Genomic DNA, 20,087 nt, shown 5'->3' with positions numbered 1-20,087 from the left:
GCATATTTTAATTTTCGTCTTCAATTAAACTGTATAACTAATTATAATTGAGGTGAAATAACTAATTGTTGTGTTAGAATTACACAACAATTGCCTTAAGCCTGTCGTGTACAGCACCACACTGCAGTATATACCACAGATTGAGTTTTGGCCATCAGACATTAAGATAGTCAAAGTGTGCTAGGTCTGGCAGAACAATGCTGAACAAGTCATGCCTAGAAAGAGGGGCGTGGTTGGGGCGACAAAAACCCAGTGAGACAGAACACTTTGAGAGAAATGTCACACATTCCACACTGCTGCCCGTATCTCACACACACACACACTTTAATATGGTAGCCAGTATATTGTCTGCCTTTGTATTATATATATATATTACAAACTAAAGATAAAGTATAGGACATGACATAAAATGTCTTAAAAACATTTGCTTTACAACTGACATGAATTCAACTTGTAGCCTCAAACATCCAAAAGCAGAAAATCATTGACCTGAGGCTCTCTCTCCTTTCCCTCCCACCTCTCCTCCCTCCCCCTTCTAACTCCATGCAACAAGCCACACTGGAGCTACTACACTTCCTCCTCTTCCTTTCTACTGCTTCCAGTCATCCTCCCTCCCTCCCTCTGCAGGAAAAAAAAGTTCCTCCTGGTTTTTTAGCCTTAAAAGGGCAGAAGAAAACTGGATCTTGGCAGCCTCCCATTCCGTGGGCTCTGGTTACAGACGGTGGGAGGAGGGAGGACAGGACAGGGGAAGGGAAAGGAGTCAGAGGGGGTGGAGGGCCAAGAAAGAAAAGAGAGGGGGGAAGGCAGGGAAAAGTGCTGTGTGGGACGTTTTTAAAGCCTGCACTGACAACAGCAGCCGCTGAGGATGGGCTGAGATATGTTCATCTGCGAGAGGAGACCAGACAGGCTGACAGAAAAATTATGTTTGAAGGGGATAGGCAAAAAAAACACAAGGAGAATGGGGAGCTGCAAGTAGACACAAGCAAAGACAGAGGGCTCAAGAGGGCCACGGATAAAATGATAAACGAGGAGGTTTAATAAATACCATGCGGCTTTAATCAACTGTTTGTGTCCTGGAAACATCTGAGAACTACGATCAACCATAAGAGCAGAGTTTGGGTTTCCAAGTAATTGATAGTTCTTGGCCTGGCAGAAATGATTCAGGTCTGGAAAAGTAGATCCCCTCCAGACGCGTTTCTGGCACGAGAACCTGTGCTGTGTCTGTTTGTAGGTAAAATCCTGTAATGTAACATAATGACAGTAAGCAAAGCAAACAGCAAAAACTCAAGTGCCGTTTTCTTAACATTTTAGATAAAAAAGAATGATATATTACATTACAGGTTACGGTGCCATTGCAGTTTATATGCAAGGGGCCAATTTATTTAAATATCTCAGCAACTGCACATTTTTGTGACTTAGTTAAAAAATATGTTCCTTTATGTCTGCTTGTTCAGCCTGAACATGAGGCATGGGGTGCTGGGGCTTGTTTCCAACTCTGATGTAATGCAATAGCCTGAATACCACTGTACTGAATGGGAATGCACACTCTGCTAATCCCCAGTATCCACTTGACCAGTCTCCCTTTCGCCTGTGCAGACAGGAAGTTATGCTAATGATAATGAGCTGGCAGGAAGTGATTCATTTTGACCTATCTGAGTCGCTAAACTCCCGTTATCTCACTTTCTGGCCAACATTCTTCTCTGCCCTGCTCCACCACAGCACTCTCACTTTCTTTCACTGCCTTATCTCGTTTCTGAAAACATGAGTTGCTGTATGACATCCCTAATAGGCTCTCGGTGTACAAACAATTTTTTCCCCCCCAGAGGGTCCATAGAATACTCCCTCATTATCTGACGACTGACGCTGCAGTTATAGAAGACTTGGGAGTTGTGTTAGCATTATTACTCAGATGCATTGGCCTCTTAGGGGAGGCAAAAACAAGCTGTAAACAAATCACTGACATAGTATCACCTTATAAAGTTGATATGGTGAACTTAATAGCATACAGTGGCTTATTTAACACCTCCAGCAGAAAATGGTGAATTCATTTGGTCAAATTTCTAGCAACATGATGAAGTACAATATCTACTCTCCTTGTAAATCTGTTTTGGTATCTTTGGAAAAATTGCAGGCTTTTTAGCTGCTAAATGCTCCACAATATTCACCGGCTAGTTGCTACATTTGTCTGTCTGCCGTTTGGTGCTGAGCAGGCAGTGTACAGTAGGTTTTAACTGAAAACAGCTGCCTGTTGCTGCTAGAAACAACTCTGATAAGAGTGAACTAAAACATTTGTGGGCCATGAAACCAAATCTATGAGTGAAAAGACGCTTGAGTTGAGGTGAACTGCAGCGTTTGTGATAATATTTTGTGGGTTTGTCTTTACAAGTGACACTTCACATTACATGCAGTCATGAGAGCGTGGTGCATCACTGATTTTGCTGACTTGTTCAGATGTTGTTAATTTGTTCAGCTGTCCTTGATTTTTGTGCTTCTACCATCTAAGTAGGATGTAGTTAAATTGTTTCTGTTTTTGTCTGTTTTAATTGTGTTTATTGTTGATCTACGATCTGCACAGTGTAAATCGACCGGATTCTCTCTCTCTCTGCCTGCTTAATCTGCTATGTGCTGCTCGGCGCAAAAATAAACAAAATCGCAAATCGAATCGTAATTGCAATATCTGGCAGAAAAATTGCAATTAGATTTTTTCCCCACATCGTTCAGCCCTGTGTCTATGTGATGAAGGGCCTGGCGCTTGCTTCCAAACAGTGGCATGTGGATGGACATGGGATCTACCTTTAGAGTCTGACATTTGCTTTCAGACAGCGAGCAGTTAGCAGCAGCCTTCTTCTGCATGATGGGATTATAGTAGGTGAACAGCCTGTGGTGGACAGGCTGGTAGCTTGCGTCAGGATTGAGCCCTGCTACCGTCAATTCAAAATGTAGAACAAAATATTGAAATCATGTACATGTGCAGATGGTGTCACCCAGAGAGAAAAGTCAGACACACTCATCACATCAGGTATCCTCTGTCTCCATGTCCAAACCTACAATGCAAGCCAATGTAGGTAGATACATAATGAATCAGCGTCATCCGCACAGACACAGGTGCCCCACCCTACACACACTATCACAATTACAACACACCAAGTTAGCTTGCAGGCAAAACCTCACTGTAGGAAGAAGAAAAGACCAAAAACGTTTATGAGGAAATGCTGGGTAGTGTGATTATTCACAGCTGAACCACCCATTTGTCTTAATTCACACTTTTTATGTTGAGCAATCTTATAGACCACTCCTATCAAAGTGCAAAATACTTCTTTACTACCTTATGCTATACTATGTAAGAAATAACAAATTCTATCTTTTTACAAGTGAAAAGTTGAATTAATAAGCAATAAAAGACACTTGCTCACTTCATTACACTCAGGGGTTTTGTTGCTACAGCCTTACTTGGTTTTGTAGTGTAGGCTAAAAGTTAGCAAAACTTTATTTAGATTTGTCTGTGTTAGTGATATACTCAGTTATTTTGCAAACGTTATTCCTCCTCTTTGCTTGTGATATTACTACACTACTTTTTAGCATGTCACAGGTGAACATTTCAATAAATTATGTCTTTACTTCTTGTTTTATTGCATTGGAATGCTAATCTGTGATGTGATATACAAAGCGACATCAGCAATTTCTAAAGTTTGCTAACATTGGCAACCATCAGCTACTGGCCAAACCAGACCAAGCACAATACAGTGTAAAACTGTAGCATCAAAACATGAACAGAAATTGTTACCGCATGGGTGAATTACATTTTTCAATCGTTGGAGGAACATTATATTATTTCCTTTTCTTAAAAAAAGTTACAAAGATCTCCTTTAATCAATAATATAGAACATATTTCATTATTATGTAACAGGAGGAGACAGCCTGGTTGTTACCACACAGGCGTCTGTCTCAACCTGCGTGTCTCTGCTTCCAGGCAAAGACAGGAGAGCAGCCAGGTACAAAGTTACACCACAGCTCTGTTTATTTCACATCCTGCCTGTGTGGACATCTGGAAGAGTTTGGCATCATCGCTGCCATCGTACTGTTTCGACAAAGTCCACACAGGCTCAGTCAAGTACAGATGAAGACGTGTTCTGGAGGGTTTTAAAGTCTGGGCTGGGCTGCTGACGGACCAGAGCAAAGATGCGCGCGCACACACACACACACACACAATGATGCCAAGTGAAATGATCGAACTTGTTCAAACATGGGTGTGATAAGCACAGTGGAATATGGACACAAGCTGTCTCTTCATATGCACAACAAGAACGCCCTCACTGAACAAGATTTAAAGATTAACCTACATAAATTTAAACAGTTCTGCAAACCTAGCATACAGATCCATGCTAATCACATGAAGAGATTCCATTTTAGGAACTTGATAGCATGAGACATAATGGAGAGCCTGAGCTGTCGCTGCTACACTGCCTGCTAGATGGCAGCCTTACCACTCTTTAACTGCGTTCCTGACTAAATACATTTCCTCTGGATTTATTGGTAATCATGTGTCCGCTGCCAGTGCCAGATCATGCAGGGGGCTGCCAGAACTGCAGAAAGAGAGATTACCTGTTGGGTCGAAACCTCATTATGGTGAGCACTTCAACTGCAGTCTGTGCTGGGAAGCCCAGGAGAGTGCCACTGTGGCTGGATATGCCACTGAGTTTGTTAACTGTCGAGATTCTCTGTGGGTCCATTTCAAGTAATAATCACCATCTAAGTGACGTGAATGAAACATGTGAGGGCACTCTGATTAAAGATAATAATCAACAAGAGCTTGGCAAGTGTGGTGTTAAGTGGCAGTCATGTTCCAGTCCACATTAGTCAACAATGCGTTTTGGGAAACGTGTTTATTTGCTTTCTTGCAGAGAGTTAGATGAGAAGACTCAACCCACTGATGTCTGTGCTGTAAATATGAAGCTACAGACAGGAGACGTTTAGCTTAGCTTAGCATAAAGAAATAGAGGGAAACAGCTAGCCTGGCTCTGTCAAAATAACATCTACCAGCACCTCTAAAGCTCACATATCAGCATGTTCTACCTTGTTTGTTTAATAAATTGTGATTCTGTCTGAGGTCTGTGGGGGGACTATATTTTGGCAGGGTGCAGTAACTTCCAGGAAGTCACAGAGACTGGCACAGCCTCCCTGTAAAACCACAACTCTATTTCATTGTGTAAACTGAATAACTTTGGGTTTTGGACTGTAGAACGGGATGTCATGTCTGAGAATCTTTGACGACTTCTACTACTTTCCGGACATTTTATAGTATAAGTAACTAATCCATTATTGATTGTCATTTGTAGCCCTAGTCCAGTTCACTCCACTACTGTGGCCTTGATTGCTTTTTGGGAGGCGCAAATTACTGGCTTCTCTTAAGTAACTCATGATCACAGTGTAACAACTGGGCTCTCTTGCATATCAGTACATTTTTAGCAAGAAAACAAATAAATAAGTTGAAATGAGAAATTACAGAAGCGTGGACATAAAAATACAAGAAAAAAAAAAAGGAAAGTCATCGATTAGGAAAATGACTCAAAGGGCAGAACATGTTGTTTGAGTTTAAAATGAACTGGTGAAAGAAAAGAGAAAGACAGCAAGAGCTTCAGACCAAAGAAAGAGGGAGGGAGCTCGGGCATCATGCTGAGCTGTTTGGTAATTTGTGGCGAGGATTGCTGGCTGGGTGTGCCCATTTTCTGCAATGAAAGAAGGAAGTAAAAGAGGAGAGCGGGCTCCTCTCTCATCTTCAGATTAAGTGACTCAAGAGGAGCAGCTAGGATGAGGGTGAGTCAGCTGGAGAGACAGACAGGCAGACAGACAGACTGTGCTGACTAAGATGGCTCGTTGGTGCCTGGTACTGTGCCCTGAATACCAGCCGAGCACTGTTTAATAGCTGGCACCAAGATCAGTAAATTGTAGACTACGGAGTCTCCTTTAGGAATGAGTGAGAGTTCTGTGTCCGAAAAATGAACCTCGGAAAACAGAAAAGAAAACATTTCTGAGGAACACTGCATGTGCCCATCTGCCATTGATCCTTTATTGCTAAGCATAACCTTCATAAAGACAATCTACTGGTGATGTGACCTCTTCCTGTCAGGTAATGATGAAGCAAGTTTGGGGTACTGTAGTATTTAACATGAGGTTCAAACAGTGCCATCACCTCAGCTGTTGGCTGGAAGCAATAACATGCATATGGAAACCATGAAAGGAGCCAGACGTTCCCCCCAGCAGGGGATGACAGGGACTCACTCATGTCTGATTCACACAGACTGTCACAAACCTCTTCCTTTCCTTCAACCACAGACTCTCTGTTGGTAAAAGGTTTTTTGTCTGTGTCTGTACACCAGGTGCAGGAGATCTGACGAGGCTATGCAAACTCAACTATGAATTAAATTATAGTGCAATTAAATTTGGGACCAAGTCCATCAAGGAGCCTTGAGCCTCTTCAAGGGCCACTCGTTAACTGCAGTGAGGTGATCTATTCGGTATGGGGAGAGATGTTGGAAAGCACAACACCAGATGGCTATATTCTCACAGCTCAGCAGAACATGACTTTAATTCACTTGCAGTCTGACAAACAGCTGCGGAATTGCCGGTGTTGTGATCAGGCAAGCAGCTGCATGTAGGCTAAGCCCACTAAACCAAGTTTTATGTCACTAAACGTGAGCCAAGTCCTGTCTAATGTTGTAGAGACCCAGGCCCAGCCCACTGCAGGACATGAGCACAGACAATAGCCCTGTGTGTGTCTCTCTCTCTCTCTCTCTCTCTCTCTCTGTGTGTACAGCTCTCCTGCTAGGCCTGAATTATATCCTGGACCACAGAGTTTGGTTCGGACTGGCCCAGCCCGGATCAAGCGGCAGGGGAACACACAAAGCCTGGACAGCCTGCGCCCCCCTTTTCCCAAAACAACACACATCAAATCTGGACAGCTCAAGACAAAAGCACTGCGCCCCTGGACAACAGGGAAACGCCTGCTTTGTCACTGAAAACACACTTGGTGGAGATCCCAACACTGAATCTCTTTCCTGTGAACTTCTTTAACAGTAGTTTAGAGGAAAAGGTGGACTCAAGTGTGTCTTTCTTTAAGGGGACTTTTTCTACTGGGCAGCAACATATGCTCAACTTTATTCGACCCTGCAGGCATGCGCACATGCACTGTTCTTTTAATTATCACCATCTTATTTGACAATGTAATCCAGTTCATCTGTGGATTAACACCACTCAAGTTCATTTCTTAAAGAAAATCAAACAGCAACAACTTAGAAGAGACGAGAGGCCACCTGAATGAAGGTGGAGATGTGTTGGTGGACAGTTGCCAAACCGAAGCGCGCACACTGGCACTCATTCATTACACTCAGCATTGTTTTTTGCGGTGTGCAGAGAGTTAACTGACTCACCTATGGACACCAGCTTAATGTTCTCCTTGTCCAGGAACTCCAGAGCCACCGACACGTTCTCCAGCTGCATCTGGCGGAAGGTGGGCCTCTGGTTGTACTTTCTGAACATCTTCTTCTGGGACAGGACCTCCAGGAGCCCGATGAGCCGCAGCCCGTCGCTGAGGTCCGTCTGCAAGTTGCCGATTCTCTTGTTGACGCATTTCAGATGCTCGTTACACCAGCGGGTGAAGGTGTTCTGCTGGATCTTCTTCCACGGCGCATCCTCGGCCAGGTCCTTCTCCGTTGCGGGCATTTCTGCGTCCTTGTCCGTGGAGAGAGCGTTGGGAGCGGGCGCGGCGCTCTGGTGGAGCCGGGGGTGTGAACCACTCATTTTTATGGTCTCGGCTGTCTCTCGGTTCGCTGGCTTTTTTTTCTGGGTGGAGTCTGCTCAACTTCGTGTGGCCGCTCCCTCTTTCTCTCTCTCTCACTTAGCAGATCGTCTCTGTTTGAGAGAAAGGCAAAAGAAAGAAAGAAGTGAACATGAGAGGCTGACTTATAGCCCGGAGGTAGAGATTTTGCAGAGAAAGTAGGCGGTTATGGCAGAAAAGGGAGTCATTTTGGATGGAATTGATGGCACTTGATATGCTCGCACAATGAAGCACTTTTTAACTCAATCCTAAACATGGCAAACGTTAGATTAAAACTAACTAAAGCTGTGGGAGAGAGACAAGAGAGAGACAAATACAGTCATTTCCCAATAAATAAAAATGTTAAGATCTGCGGCATTGGTCTGATAAATCCAACTTTCCAACAACAGATATTTTAAATTGAAGTAGAGAAAATTCCTCCTCAATTGTTAAAGTCTGTTCTAGGATTTTCTCAATTTGTCTAACAAATAAGGAAGCCGCAGTGAAAATACTTGATCGGCTTTACTTCCCAAAACACTCCAAGACCCCCCTTCATTCTCAGCTTTGTTTTCTCCCACATTGTTTGGGGACAGTCCTGCTTCATCCCACCATTTCACACTTACTATGGGGAGGAAAATTGAGTTGTTTTTACTGTTTTCTGAGCTGCAGAAACAAAGTGACAGTGTACCAGATGTACAGAGCTAGAGGGCCCACATTGAGGGTCCCTATGAGTGTATGAGCTCATCTAATGTGCATGTTCATAGGTCCCAGGCGGCAGTGGTATAAATATTTGAGATATCCAGAGGGATATGAGCATCAGTGACTCCTCATAAGGTCACAGATTATGTTTGTTTGTGTCAGTTGGTTGGCATGCAGCTTTGTTCAGCTTTCCTTTTCTGTGCAGTTGTTTGTGTCTGCAGGCGTGGACAGTGGGCTGATTTGTGTATATTTTCAGATGTCTGCGTTCATCTGTGTTCATGTGTGACGTCACTGTGTGTGCAGCGTTATCTTTAAAGAGGTTATGGTGCAGATGTTTAGATATCAGCTTCTGTTTGTCATCTGATTGACCAAACAACCAGATGAGATCACACAGAGTAGTAGGCACTATGTGAAGTATTGAGTGTTTTATTAGCAGTAGGCAGATTCTCAGAATGTGACAAGGGTAATAGTGGGCTTGTTAATTTGGTAAATTTAGAATGTTTTTCAGGTTTGTCATACAATATGGAGAGTTACAGGACAGAAAGGAGATAAAGAGGGCATGAGGTGGAAAAATCCAGATGTGTTGCACATGTTCTTATTGTCATTTCTGCTCTGTTTTCCTACAACATAAATCCCCTGGTAAGCATAATGTATTACATTAATTAAAGGGGCGCTCATTGTACACATGATGTTCAGTTTATCAGTTATGGGGGGTCCTGCTCAGCTTGTGAAAACAGTTTGAGGAGTCATTTGTACAAATTTGTCAGATGCTACAAATGTTAGGTGTAAGTTAGCTAGCAACATATAACATACACGCATTGTGTGTATGTTATATGTATGAGAGTGCGTTTGGTGGCAGCTAATCTCATGGCTGATCTCAGAACGCATCAGGAACTCCAGATATTTCTGTCCTTCCCTCATCAGAGCTATCTTGAGTTAAGGTGATTTCAGACAGTGAGTGGTTGCCACCCTGGCTGTCACCTGGCAACGTCTGTGTTGTGTATTTTGAATCGCCTGTATCGTTTCCCTCTCTGTAGTTTCTGTGGTTGCCATGGTCACACAGTGAGTCGCGGTGGCAAGTTGCAAAAGTTGAGCCATTATAAATATTAAGAGCAGTGCCAGTTCACGAGAATAGGCTCCTTGCTGCTGCTGCCATGTAAACGCTCCCTGTCTGAAGGCACCTTCATGCTTAGGTTTTCAAATATTTGACAAGAAATCTGCGTTATAAACTTGAGGCATGGAGTTTGGGAGATAGCAGCATTAAAAAGGCTAGTCTAATGAGTTGAGTTGCATTATGGGAAATGTAGGGTCCAGCCTTTTTGAAGCTTGACTCACTACTAAGTCAGGATATCTCGACCTCTTCTGATTCAATTTTGACCATTGTTGTCTTTTAAAAACTTTTACTCCTAAGTCCCCCAAATTTGTGACAGTGCAATACTAAATCCGTGAAGTGCCCCTTTAATATGACTAACAAATCAACAAAACACACAAGAGTTCACGTCTTTTAATTCATATTCTTTCTGTGAGTAACAGAAGAGCAGTGGCTGTAAAGACCGAAGGAGAGATGTGACGCTGCAGCTTTTTTGACTAAATAAGGAGCTCGGTGCCAGAAGCCACAGCATGGCCGGCAGCCATCAAGAATGTTTTGTGCCTTTGTGTGTATGTGTGTGTCTGCGTGTTTGTGTGTGTCTGGTCAAGGGAGAATCTGAAGAATGCCCCTCACCCCCATAACGACCCTGGAGCCCCCAGCCTTAATAATACCCCAATAAAAGAGCCCTATTAATGTAGCACACACACACATATACACACATACGCACAAACACACACACACACACACACACACACACACACACACACACACACACACACACAGAGTCTGGTACCAGCATATTTTTACATTTACTGGGCCATTTAAAACAATAGAACAATAGATTATGATAGCTTTAAGCAGCTCTGGTCCCTGTAGGTGCGTAATTTGCTTCATTTCACAACTTTAATTAGACATAGCTTGTCACAACAGTTTACAGGCTTTGGCCATAATTAAATTTTAAAACTTATGACGACAGTGGACACTGATTGTGTCAGAGCAGGAATGCAGGGCAGATTAACAGCAGCAGAATTATTGAAAATTAGAAGGGAGGAACAGGAGACACCGACAAACACAGCAAAACACTTTGTTACAGAAAGGTTTTGAGGGATTGTTTGTTCAATTCATACTGAACTTCCGAAAGCTCAATAAAGTGTTTGCCTTGAAGTAAATGAGACCTGAGAAAACTCGGGGAATATTCAGTGCGTAGCTGGCGATTGTTTCAATGGAATTTGCCAAATAAACAGGAGACAAAACACTGGGCGGGGACAGAAGGACACATTATAATGTCTCAGGATCTGAATGCTCTCTGAAGCTCTGGCTTTTCTTCTGGCTCCCTCAAGTGACTGTTTATGGTACGACATCTTTCAGTTTTCTCTTCCCTGAAATGGGTCCTCAGCTACGTTTTCTCTCTTCACTGTTGGTAGAAATCACACTCTTCTCATGACCTCTTTGGTATCTTTGCCCCACCCCCTTACCACCACCCCGTCTGTATACTGGACTCATTCTGGACAACTTTGGCAAAGTTCATTGGATCAATTAAACAGTTAATATACGTTTAAGTAGCTAAACATCTCTGACATGTTTCATATATAATCTCCATCAAATAATGGCTGATCTATCGATGTTCAGAGCTTCACACTGATTAATACGGTTATTTCTTTTCATAGGGGGGCCAAGAGGTTAAGAAACATACCATATAACTAAAACGTCTGACGTCGTTTGACTCCAGCTGGAGACCATTGTCGCATGTCTCACTCTTTAAATTTCCTGACATACCATAACTGTCAATCTCTCTGTGAAGGCAAAAGCACCAAAAATAATAGTAATAGGAGGAAAGTAAGAAACTAAGTAAATTTCTGGTATGGATATACAAGTGCTTATTTCAGTACAATTTTGTGTTATTTGTAGCCTACTTAGTATTTTTGTTTACGCTTTATATTTCTACTCCACTACATTTCAGGGTGATATGTTTTACTTTTTACTCGACCACCTGTAACTGAGGGCGGTGGTCCGGTGGATAGCACTGTGGCTTCACAGCAAGAAGGTTGTGGGTTCAAACCCCGTAGGGCCGGGGACTGGCTACCTGTCCAGGGTGTACCCTGCCCTTCACCCAATGTCAGCTGGAATTGACCCTGTATGCAGCATAAGTGGCTGATGATGGATGGAAGTAAATGGTCTGTATGCTTCTTCTGTCATTGATAAAAATATACTATAGCACATAAAAAAAATTACCTAATTTAAAATGAGGTTTTCAAATAAGAGTTAAAAGCGGTCCCACAGGTTTCGATGAAGGTGCTGTCACTAAGGTCGCTGTTGTGGACCACAGGATTCAAACAGGTGCATATGGGATCAAAAGGTCACTGATAAAAGAAGGAGCAAAAACATGAATTAAGGGTGAAAAAAGGTAAACAAAATCATGCCAATATTAAAAGACAACCTCTGTGTTATTGAGCTGAGGAGCAGACAGTTGTTTGCCATTTAGCTTACATGTCAGGCCATTAGCCAAAGCTTGCAGCGAGAGCAACACCAGTATAAGCTTTGTTTCCTGGATAACAAGAACTACAATAAACCCAAAGTTAAGCGCACTACTGTCAGGCAAGAATGAATGAAGAAAATAAGTGCAGGCTAATAAGTTATTTTAAATCTCAAATACAGTGCGATGTTTTTTGATGATCAACATGAATATTAGCAATGTAGCCTCTCATCCAAGGGATATTATTATTATTACAGCACCAGCCTGCGATGCCTTCTCATCATCAACTGCAAGCAGAGCAGAGCAGAACTCAACAAAGGAAGTTAGATGAACGCTGCATGCAGCGCCCCTAACCACACGACACATCCACATATAGAGTGGTGTGGAGAGAAAGAAAGTCAGATGCACAGATTACAGCAAAGTTATGGCTTTCCCCTTTATGCCCTGTGTGTGTACTTGTGTGTGTGTGGGTGTGTGTGTGCGTGTGCGTGTCTTTTGGTGGCACATGTAGGGTGAAAGTAGGCCAAGAAGTGTCAAATAAGGACAGGTGCATGTTTACATCCACCTCTACCTTTTCTCTTCATTCCCCACCACCTCTTTATTATCACAGTTATGAAACTAAGAAGCTGCAATAAGTCATCGCAATCTCTCCCAAACTTTTGGCCGAATCTACAGAGTCAATAAACATCCAAAGCCTACAATCTCAAAACCCACATGTTTCTCAACTGTGTTTAAGATGAAGGGCGTACAGGAATGTTATGACCTCAGCATGAAATCACCTGCCAGAAAAGACTGGAAACGACTCGTTACCTTCACTTTGTGAATAAAAGAAGCACATTCCAGTCCGTCAGCATCATCACCAAAAACGTTTAAAAGAGAGGAGAAACATTGTGGGGGCAGATGTTGAGGAATGAGATGGTGAGATATCATCACTGTTTCCACTAGAGACACGTTTCTGGTTCAGAACAGTGATAAAACGCATCTTATACGAATGGTCCTGTCACATGAACACAAATGTCAGCTGTCCTGTTTCAGAATTAGTCCGGCCACATTATTCTCAAACCCTTTACTGCATGAATTATGTTGTTTTGATTGATGTCTTAATAATGTATCACCCCCGTCCAGATATGGCGAGTGTGCACCATATGGGTATAAAAACGCTAAGATGCAGGCTAGATTTTTGTAGAAAAATTATTTGGTGAAAACAAGCAACATTTGCATTAAAATGTTCTACGAGAAACAAATACAGTATATGTGTTTGGTTATATTTTATTCTCTCCTATCTTGTCCAGTTCATAAAATGCTGTTTGTACTGTCATGAATAGCAAAAACATTCTTGGTCAAAGAAATATCTAATTCTATAAGGAACAATAATGCTTGGTTTCTTGTGTGTTGGCTGTAGACTGGTGAGCAGGACTGACCATTAAATGTACCTGTGTCCAGTATTTCCTTTGAGATCACAACCAAAAGGTAACTGTTTTACATTACAGTGCATCCCCATCATTGAGCACGATGTTGCCTGACTGTACAACATATGGAAAAACATTTAAGGTGTTAAATCATTATTGGCTCTGTGCCACATGTACTCTATTTCCTGAAAGGGTGTTCCCACCAAAGAAATGCACCACTATAGGCTACCCACTTCATCTCCTCATTTGATTATTAAGAGGCTATTTAAAATGTATTTTACCTTGAAACGCTCTCTATAAATGAAATGCCTGTCATGTGATGAAATGATGAATGATAAAGCCTACAACGTGTAAAAGTAAAATATTTATATAGCCTATGGGCCGATGTGAGGGTCTAAGAGTCTCTGCTTCTGCTCTACCCTAGGCTATACGAAGCGGGGCGCTAACAATGAAAGCAAGAAAAGCCACTGTCATCTTTTTATGAGTGCAGAGCTGAAATCAAATATCGCCCTGAACTCCTGAGCTCTTGCGGTGTGAGACCCGCTCCCGGCGGCGGAGGGCGCAAGCGGCCACCACTTGGCCCCCCGGTAAAAACTCCTGTGCAGTCAGTGTCCGTGTATTACCTTATTTGGTGTGGAGACCCTAATTGTAACACCGGAGAGATGTTTCAGTCCGCTGCTGTGCGCGCGGAACAGCGTGCCCGTGCGCAATGGCCCAAACAAACTTTATTTGTAGGAACGGAGTGAGATGGGTGGTATGCATCCAGGTTTTGGCTACATCCAGGTTTACATCATCTCCCGTGGCGTCCTGACTGAGCACCGCGGTGTCAGACTGTTACACTAATTGCACCGAAATATGTGCGACGGAACAAAAGCTACAAACTGAGTGTGTGAATCAGCATCAGAGCTTCAGAGACATTACAAAATTGTGGGCGCGTGAGGCGTGGCGCAACGCAACGCAGCAGCAGCCCACCCGGTGAGAGCAGCGGACACTCCGGTAGGCAGCCATCTCCCAGCACCGTGGGTCTCTATCACTCCGGTCCAAACAGACTCACAGAGCTGACACACATTATCACACGACAGAAAAACTTCATGCCACCCATTCACAGCGCGCAATCAAACACTCCGACTCAACTTCCAAAAATCTCCCGCAGTGACAAGCCGAGCAGCATCACTCACACCAACACGTCCGCAGCGGGACGACACTTACATGTGTGTTGTAGTCTGGGATCTTCAAGTGTGTCCAGTGTCTCTCCGGTCCGCTCAGTGCGCGCCGCAGCCTGCAGTTACTGTGGTCACAGAGGGTGTGTTTGTGTGTGGATGTGTGTGTGTGTGTGTGTGTGCTGCACCGAGGTCCCGGACCTCCCTCCCCACGCTCAGTCCCGGTGGGGGAAATGGGTGTATTGGTACTGGTGGCGTAAAGGAAAGAAAGAGATAGTCCCTCCGTTCTTTTGCTCTTTTCTATCTATGCGCGTCCTCTCTCTCTCTCTCTGTCCTCCACCGGGAGAGCCTTAATTGGTAAACGTTACAGCATAAGAGGTGCTGGGGGTGTTACTCTCTCTCTCTCTCTCTCTCTCTCTTTCTCTCTCTCTCTCTGCCTCTTTTTTACATGGGTGACGTCATGACCGCGCCTTCTGGATTTTGAAGGTATGATGTGACCGGCCATGCAGTGCCTCTATCTCCCCCATCTCCTTTTTATTTAACCCCTGGAGTGAATGTGCATAGATGCTGTTCACTCCCTCTCTTTGTCTTTGTGTGTATAGACCTATGTGTGTCTGTGCGTGTGTATGTGTGTGAGTTGGCGGTGTGTGTGTGTGTGTGTGTGTGTGCGCGCGCGCGCGCGAGAGAGAGAGGTAGGTCCCCACATCTCTCTGCACCCTCTGTCCTCTCTTTCCTGTTATCTTATTATTGTTCAGACACACTGGTGAACATGGGGAACTGTGTTTCTCTCTGTCAAACCCTGCTCTGACTCAACATGGGGGTGGGAGGGGTGTGCTGCCTGTGTGTGTGTGTGTGTGTGTATGTGTGTGTGTATGTGTGTGTGTGCTCTCCAGCTGAGCATTGGCTCAGGAAACAGGAATGTTCGGCCTCTGCTGTGCCCTCACAGTTCATCAGTCTGGTGGGAGGATGAAGGGAGAAGAGGGGAGGAGGTTAAAGTGAGAGTGGAGGAGAATAAAGAGAGGATACAGATTGAAGAAGACATTAGGAACATCTTTTCATATCCCTGTAACTACATTGTAATAGTTCTTAAAGAGCTTTTAATGTGATTCAAAGAAACCAGAAGGGAATAGTTGGACATTTTAGAATTCAGCTTTTTAGCAGACAGTTAGACACGTTCACTCCTTTCGTAAAATTTGCTTGTGGAATTTGGACAGACCTGGGCTGTTTCTGGATGTCGTATTTAGGTACAAACATGAGAGTATAGTATCGATCTTCTCGTCCAACTCTGGACAATAAGTTCATCAACCTTTTTCAATCTGTTAAAATTCTGATTCAAACTCAAACTAATTGAGTAGACTCCCTAACACATCCTCATACCTGAAAAAAATAGGTCAATTATCAACTGAAAGATAAATATGATTCTGTAAAGTAATCCAATTTTACATCTTAAGTACTTTACGTAAGTCACATGACGTTGAACACGTGGTTAATGTTTTGAAACGGTCGCAGTTTGGTTAGGATTAGAACAAAAGTACTTGGTAAGGTTTAGGAAAAGATTATGGTTTGGGTTAAAATAGGTAGCCTATGTTATGTAAGTCTGATGTAAGTAACTTAACTCATTTGACTTCAGTGAAAACTTTAAATTATTCAACACTGACTTTGATTCAGACTGGATTTGAACCTTGGTCCCCTGTGTACAAGTCCTGCATTTGTTTGACCAAGCTCTCCACCCCAAACTCCTCCTCAAGTGGACTTTCTCGCTCTTTATAGGACGTCACCTATCTTCCTCCTTTGTTACTGTCATATGGTTGCTAGAAGCCCTGCACATTAATTCCGCAAGTTTAATTTAGTTTAGTAACACTAGTTTTTGTACTGATTATGAGATATAACATGGTGAAATGACAGTGGAGATGAGTTTGCTACTGAGTTTTTCTTTACCTGTCATTAACTTCGATAGAGCCAGGCTAGCTGTTTCCCTGTGTTTCCTATCTTTATGCTAAGCTAAGCTGAGTGGCTGCTGGCTGTAGCTTCATATTTATTGCACAGACATGAGACTGGTGTGAGACAGTGGAACCAATCTTGTTATCCAACTCTCGGTAAGAAAGTGAATAAAGCTGCGTTTCTTGAGTTCTTGTGTGTTTCCATGGTCTAAAGACCTGCGAAGATTAGGCAAATTAACCAGCTGACGAAGGCTGTAGACCTATACGCCGTACGGAGCGCACAGGCATCATTATGTAACCACTACATCAGATTTGATTGGAATATAATGAAAAACATAGGCTATGCTTGACCATTAAAAACAGCTTTTTTTGTGTGGTAGTGTAATGGAGAGACACACAGAGAAAGAAAGTACAGAGAAAGCAACATAAAAAATAAAATCGCAACAGTTTGGAAGGTTATTACAACATTTCCAGCCGACAAGAGCTGCAGATCAGCTGCAGGACTTACATCTGCGTCCGCATGAGTGTCGAAGGAAGGGGACTACCTGTTGTAATCAGCTGTTCCGCTTGTTATGGAGAGGAGATGGACTTCAGCTATGTATAGAATCTTCCTGTCTGATGAAAATATGGTGAGTAGACAGAAAACAGGCAGAAAATGGAGGAGGAAGAGGAGGACGGAAAGGGAGAGAGAGAGGGAGAGGGAGAGAGGGAAGGAGGTTATGGATCTTTATGAAAACATGATTATCAACTTGTCCCTTTAACCCCGATTCATTTTTCTACAAAGAGGCAATTCATAAAGCTCTATCTATATGTGTGTGTGTGTGTGTGTGAATCAGCGAGTATTAATAGGAGCCAGATGTTTGCCATTGTGGTTGTGAGCTCGTCCAGTCGGTCAGTGACATCATCTGTATGCAGTTTGTTGAAGTGACATCACCAGATGCTTATTTGTTAGGGTAAACACACACACACACACGCACATACACACACACACACACACACTCCTTTTTATGTAATTGAGCGGAAGACAGATAAAGCAGAACAAATAAACATCATAATGTGACAAATTCCATTGCCACCACTGTGCTCAGCAGCAGCTACTCAACTTTCACTATCATCGTTATGGTGAGGTCAAGATCTGCAACTTACACCATCTTTTGTTGGATGACCCGAAACTGTCTCCACATAAGTGGAAATAAATCAGAAATAACTGTGTTTGGTCCCCGCTCTGCAGTGGAGTCTCTCTGCAAATATTAAACCTGCAGCCAGAAACCTGGAGGACTCTCCTTCGACAATAAAGTCACAAATTATGTCCAATCCTGTTTCCTCCATTAGGGAGCATCTCAGATATCAGAGCCTTCTTTCCCCAGAATCATTGGTCTTAGAAGTTAAGGAGTACGCTGGTGCTAAAGATGTTTAATTGTCTGTTAAAAACTAAAAATACATCATTCATTATACATTGGTTCATCAACAAGTACATGCAAGTCTGTTCTTGCGTTTGTTTGTTGTGTTTTCATGACCTGTGAAAGATCCCAGAATAAGACTGCCTGAATGTCTGAAATGATTGCATTATGAATGTGATAAAGGCAAAGATAAAGGGCTTTTGTGGTGGAGGTTGAAAGTGATAATCAAGAGCTGAACATGCGATAATGAGATAGAGAAAGAACTGCACATAATCAAAATATGTGATACACTTATGGAAAACTAAAGAGCGGAGAAAACGGAGATTGGAAAAGCAAAGCAAACAAAGCTGTATCCACGTGGGTTGTCTCTCTGTTCTGGGCTGTTTGGCACAAATTTTCCAGGATAGATATGTCATCTTATCATTGTTGATACAACAACGCTATGGAGTAAACTGCAGAACTTCAACCCACCTTTATGGAAAAAAAATCTAATTTTAATAGGACAATACAAGAAATATGTAAAACAATATAAAGCATCTTTATACCCAGCAAAATGTTGCGTAATTATTGGATATTCGGGTAATGCTTTAGATTTAGGGCTGACCCCCAATAGTCAAAGATTCGATGCTTCGATGGGCGGAGCCGGATTAGACTGTCAATCTCACAGTTGAAGTTTTGCAGCGACACAAGGATCATGCCCACAACAAACAGTATAAAGAATAGTGTGGGTGCTATTTACCACTCACAAATGACATGTCAAATTTATATTTGTTTTTTTTACCCATCATTTTTTTGAACAGCATGCAAGAGGGACTCCAGCTGAGGTAACATACCTCTTAGTCAAAGTAAACTGCGGTGTAAATCTGGGGTATGTCGGCTGTAAAATGTAGTTGCCCTCCAGCTTACCTCAATAAACACTATTAAACAGAAAACACCATACATCCATTATGTCTACAACTAGTAATTAAAGAGGTCATATTATGCTCATCTTCAGGTTCATAATTTTATTTAGGGGTTGAACCAGAACAGATTTACATGTTTCATTTTCAAAAAACACCATATTTTTTCTCATACTGCACATTGCCGCAGTACCTCTTTTCAGTCTGTGTGTTGTACGCTTCGTTTTAGCTTCCGGGTGAAGCATCTCACTTCTATTAGATCTTTGTTGGGAATTGCACATGTGCATTACCTAGGTAAGGACTATTAGCCAATCAGAAGCAGAGTAGGGCGGATCCTGACAAGCAGGGTAGTGTGATCCAAAACAAAGCCTTTTCAGCCGGTAACCATGGCTGATCTCGAAACACAGGCAGAACAATCCAACTCACATACCAGTGTCCAACATTTTTCCCCCACTGGCCTTCTGCGCCAGTAGATCAGTGTTTTACTGGCCCGGGGGGAAAAAGAGAAAAACAACACTGTTACTTTAAACAACAAAAAACTGATTCATTCCTTATAACATTTAAAGATTTTAATATATATGTATTATTTTATTTTCCAATGAATGTGCTGTTTGCTTCTGCATATTTAAAAAAACAAAGACTTGTTGCAGATATTGATTGGCGTTTACAGTAGCCAGTAGAGCTGAATGTGTGTTACATCACTCAGACTCTGTGCACTGACTGGTTCCAGCTCCCAGTGAATGAATACTGCGGCTGGATGGGGACTGAACACAGCTTCTGAGACTGACAGAGGCCATTTAGACGAATACAGTGCCAAGGTGGTTTTCTTGCCTTGTTTGGCTCTTGGCACGCCGGGACTGAGTCAACTAATAGGACCGTTAGCTGCACGGCTAACCAAGCTAACAAACTACAGATACATACAGATATACTTAGGAGCAATTAGCGGTTTAGCAAAAAGCTAATTCATCTGTCCATCAAGAAACTCTGTAAATCACCTCAGTACTGTATTCCCTGTTGGTCTCTGTGTTCATTCCTGTTCATGACGCGTTCACTGGGAGGCTGCTGAGCGTGGTTTTGTGACCTGCTCACCCTGGTCATGTAATGGTACCCAATCTGGCGCTGCCATCATCCTGGACTGAAAACCTCTAGTGCTTTAGTAGAGGTGTAAACACTAACACTCCCTGCTTTGAGCTCCCAGTCCAGG

General features: G+C 42.9%; 1 protein-coding gene across 2 annotated transcripts in view; it reads right to left on the bottom strand.

Annotated features, from left to right (window-relative positions):
- Positions 1–14,979, bottom strand: part of flna (filamin A, alpha (actin binding protein 280)) — a 43,487-nt gene extending 28,508 nt beyond the window's left edge. Inside the window, exons 1-2 of one of the 2 annotated variants that reach the window (XM_038723071.1) lie at positions 14,694–14,979; positions 7,428–7,908 (exon numbers count right to left, since the gene is read on the bottom strand). In XM_038723071.1, the coding sequence (XP_038578999.1) occupies positions 7,428–7,797 (370 nt within the window). In that variant the 5' untranslated portion in view covers positions 7,798–7,908; positions 14,694–14,979. Of the gene's footprint in view, positions 1–7,427; positions 7,909–14,693 lie in introns of those variants that run through there. The other variant, XM_038723070.1, reaches the window with a different exon arrangement.
- Between the last annotated feature and the right edge of the window lie 5,108 nt (positions 14,980–20,087).

Source organism: Micropterus salmoides, unplaced genomic scaffold (genome assembly GCF_014851395.1).
Source record: "Micropterus salmoides isolate LMB-PRFRI ecotype aquatic unplaced genomic scaffold, ASM1485139v1 Ms_hic_scaffold_16, whole genome shotgun sequence".
Lineage (NCBI taxonomy): Eukaryota > Metazoa > Chordata > Actinopteri > Centrarchiformes > Centrarchidae > Micropterus > Micropterus salmoides.
The sequence above is the reverse complement of the archived record's forward strand: the minus strand, read 5'-3'. Positions and strand labels throughout refer to the sequence as shown.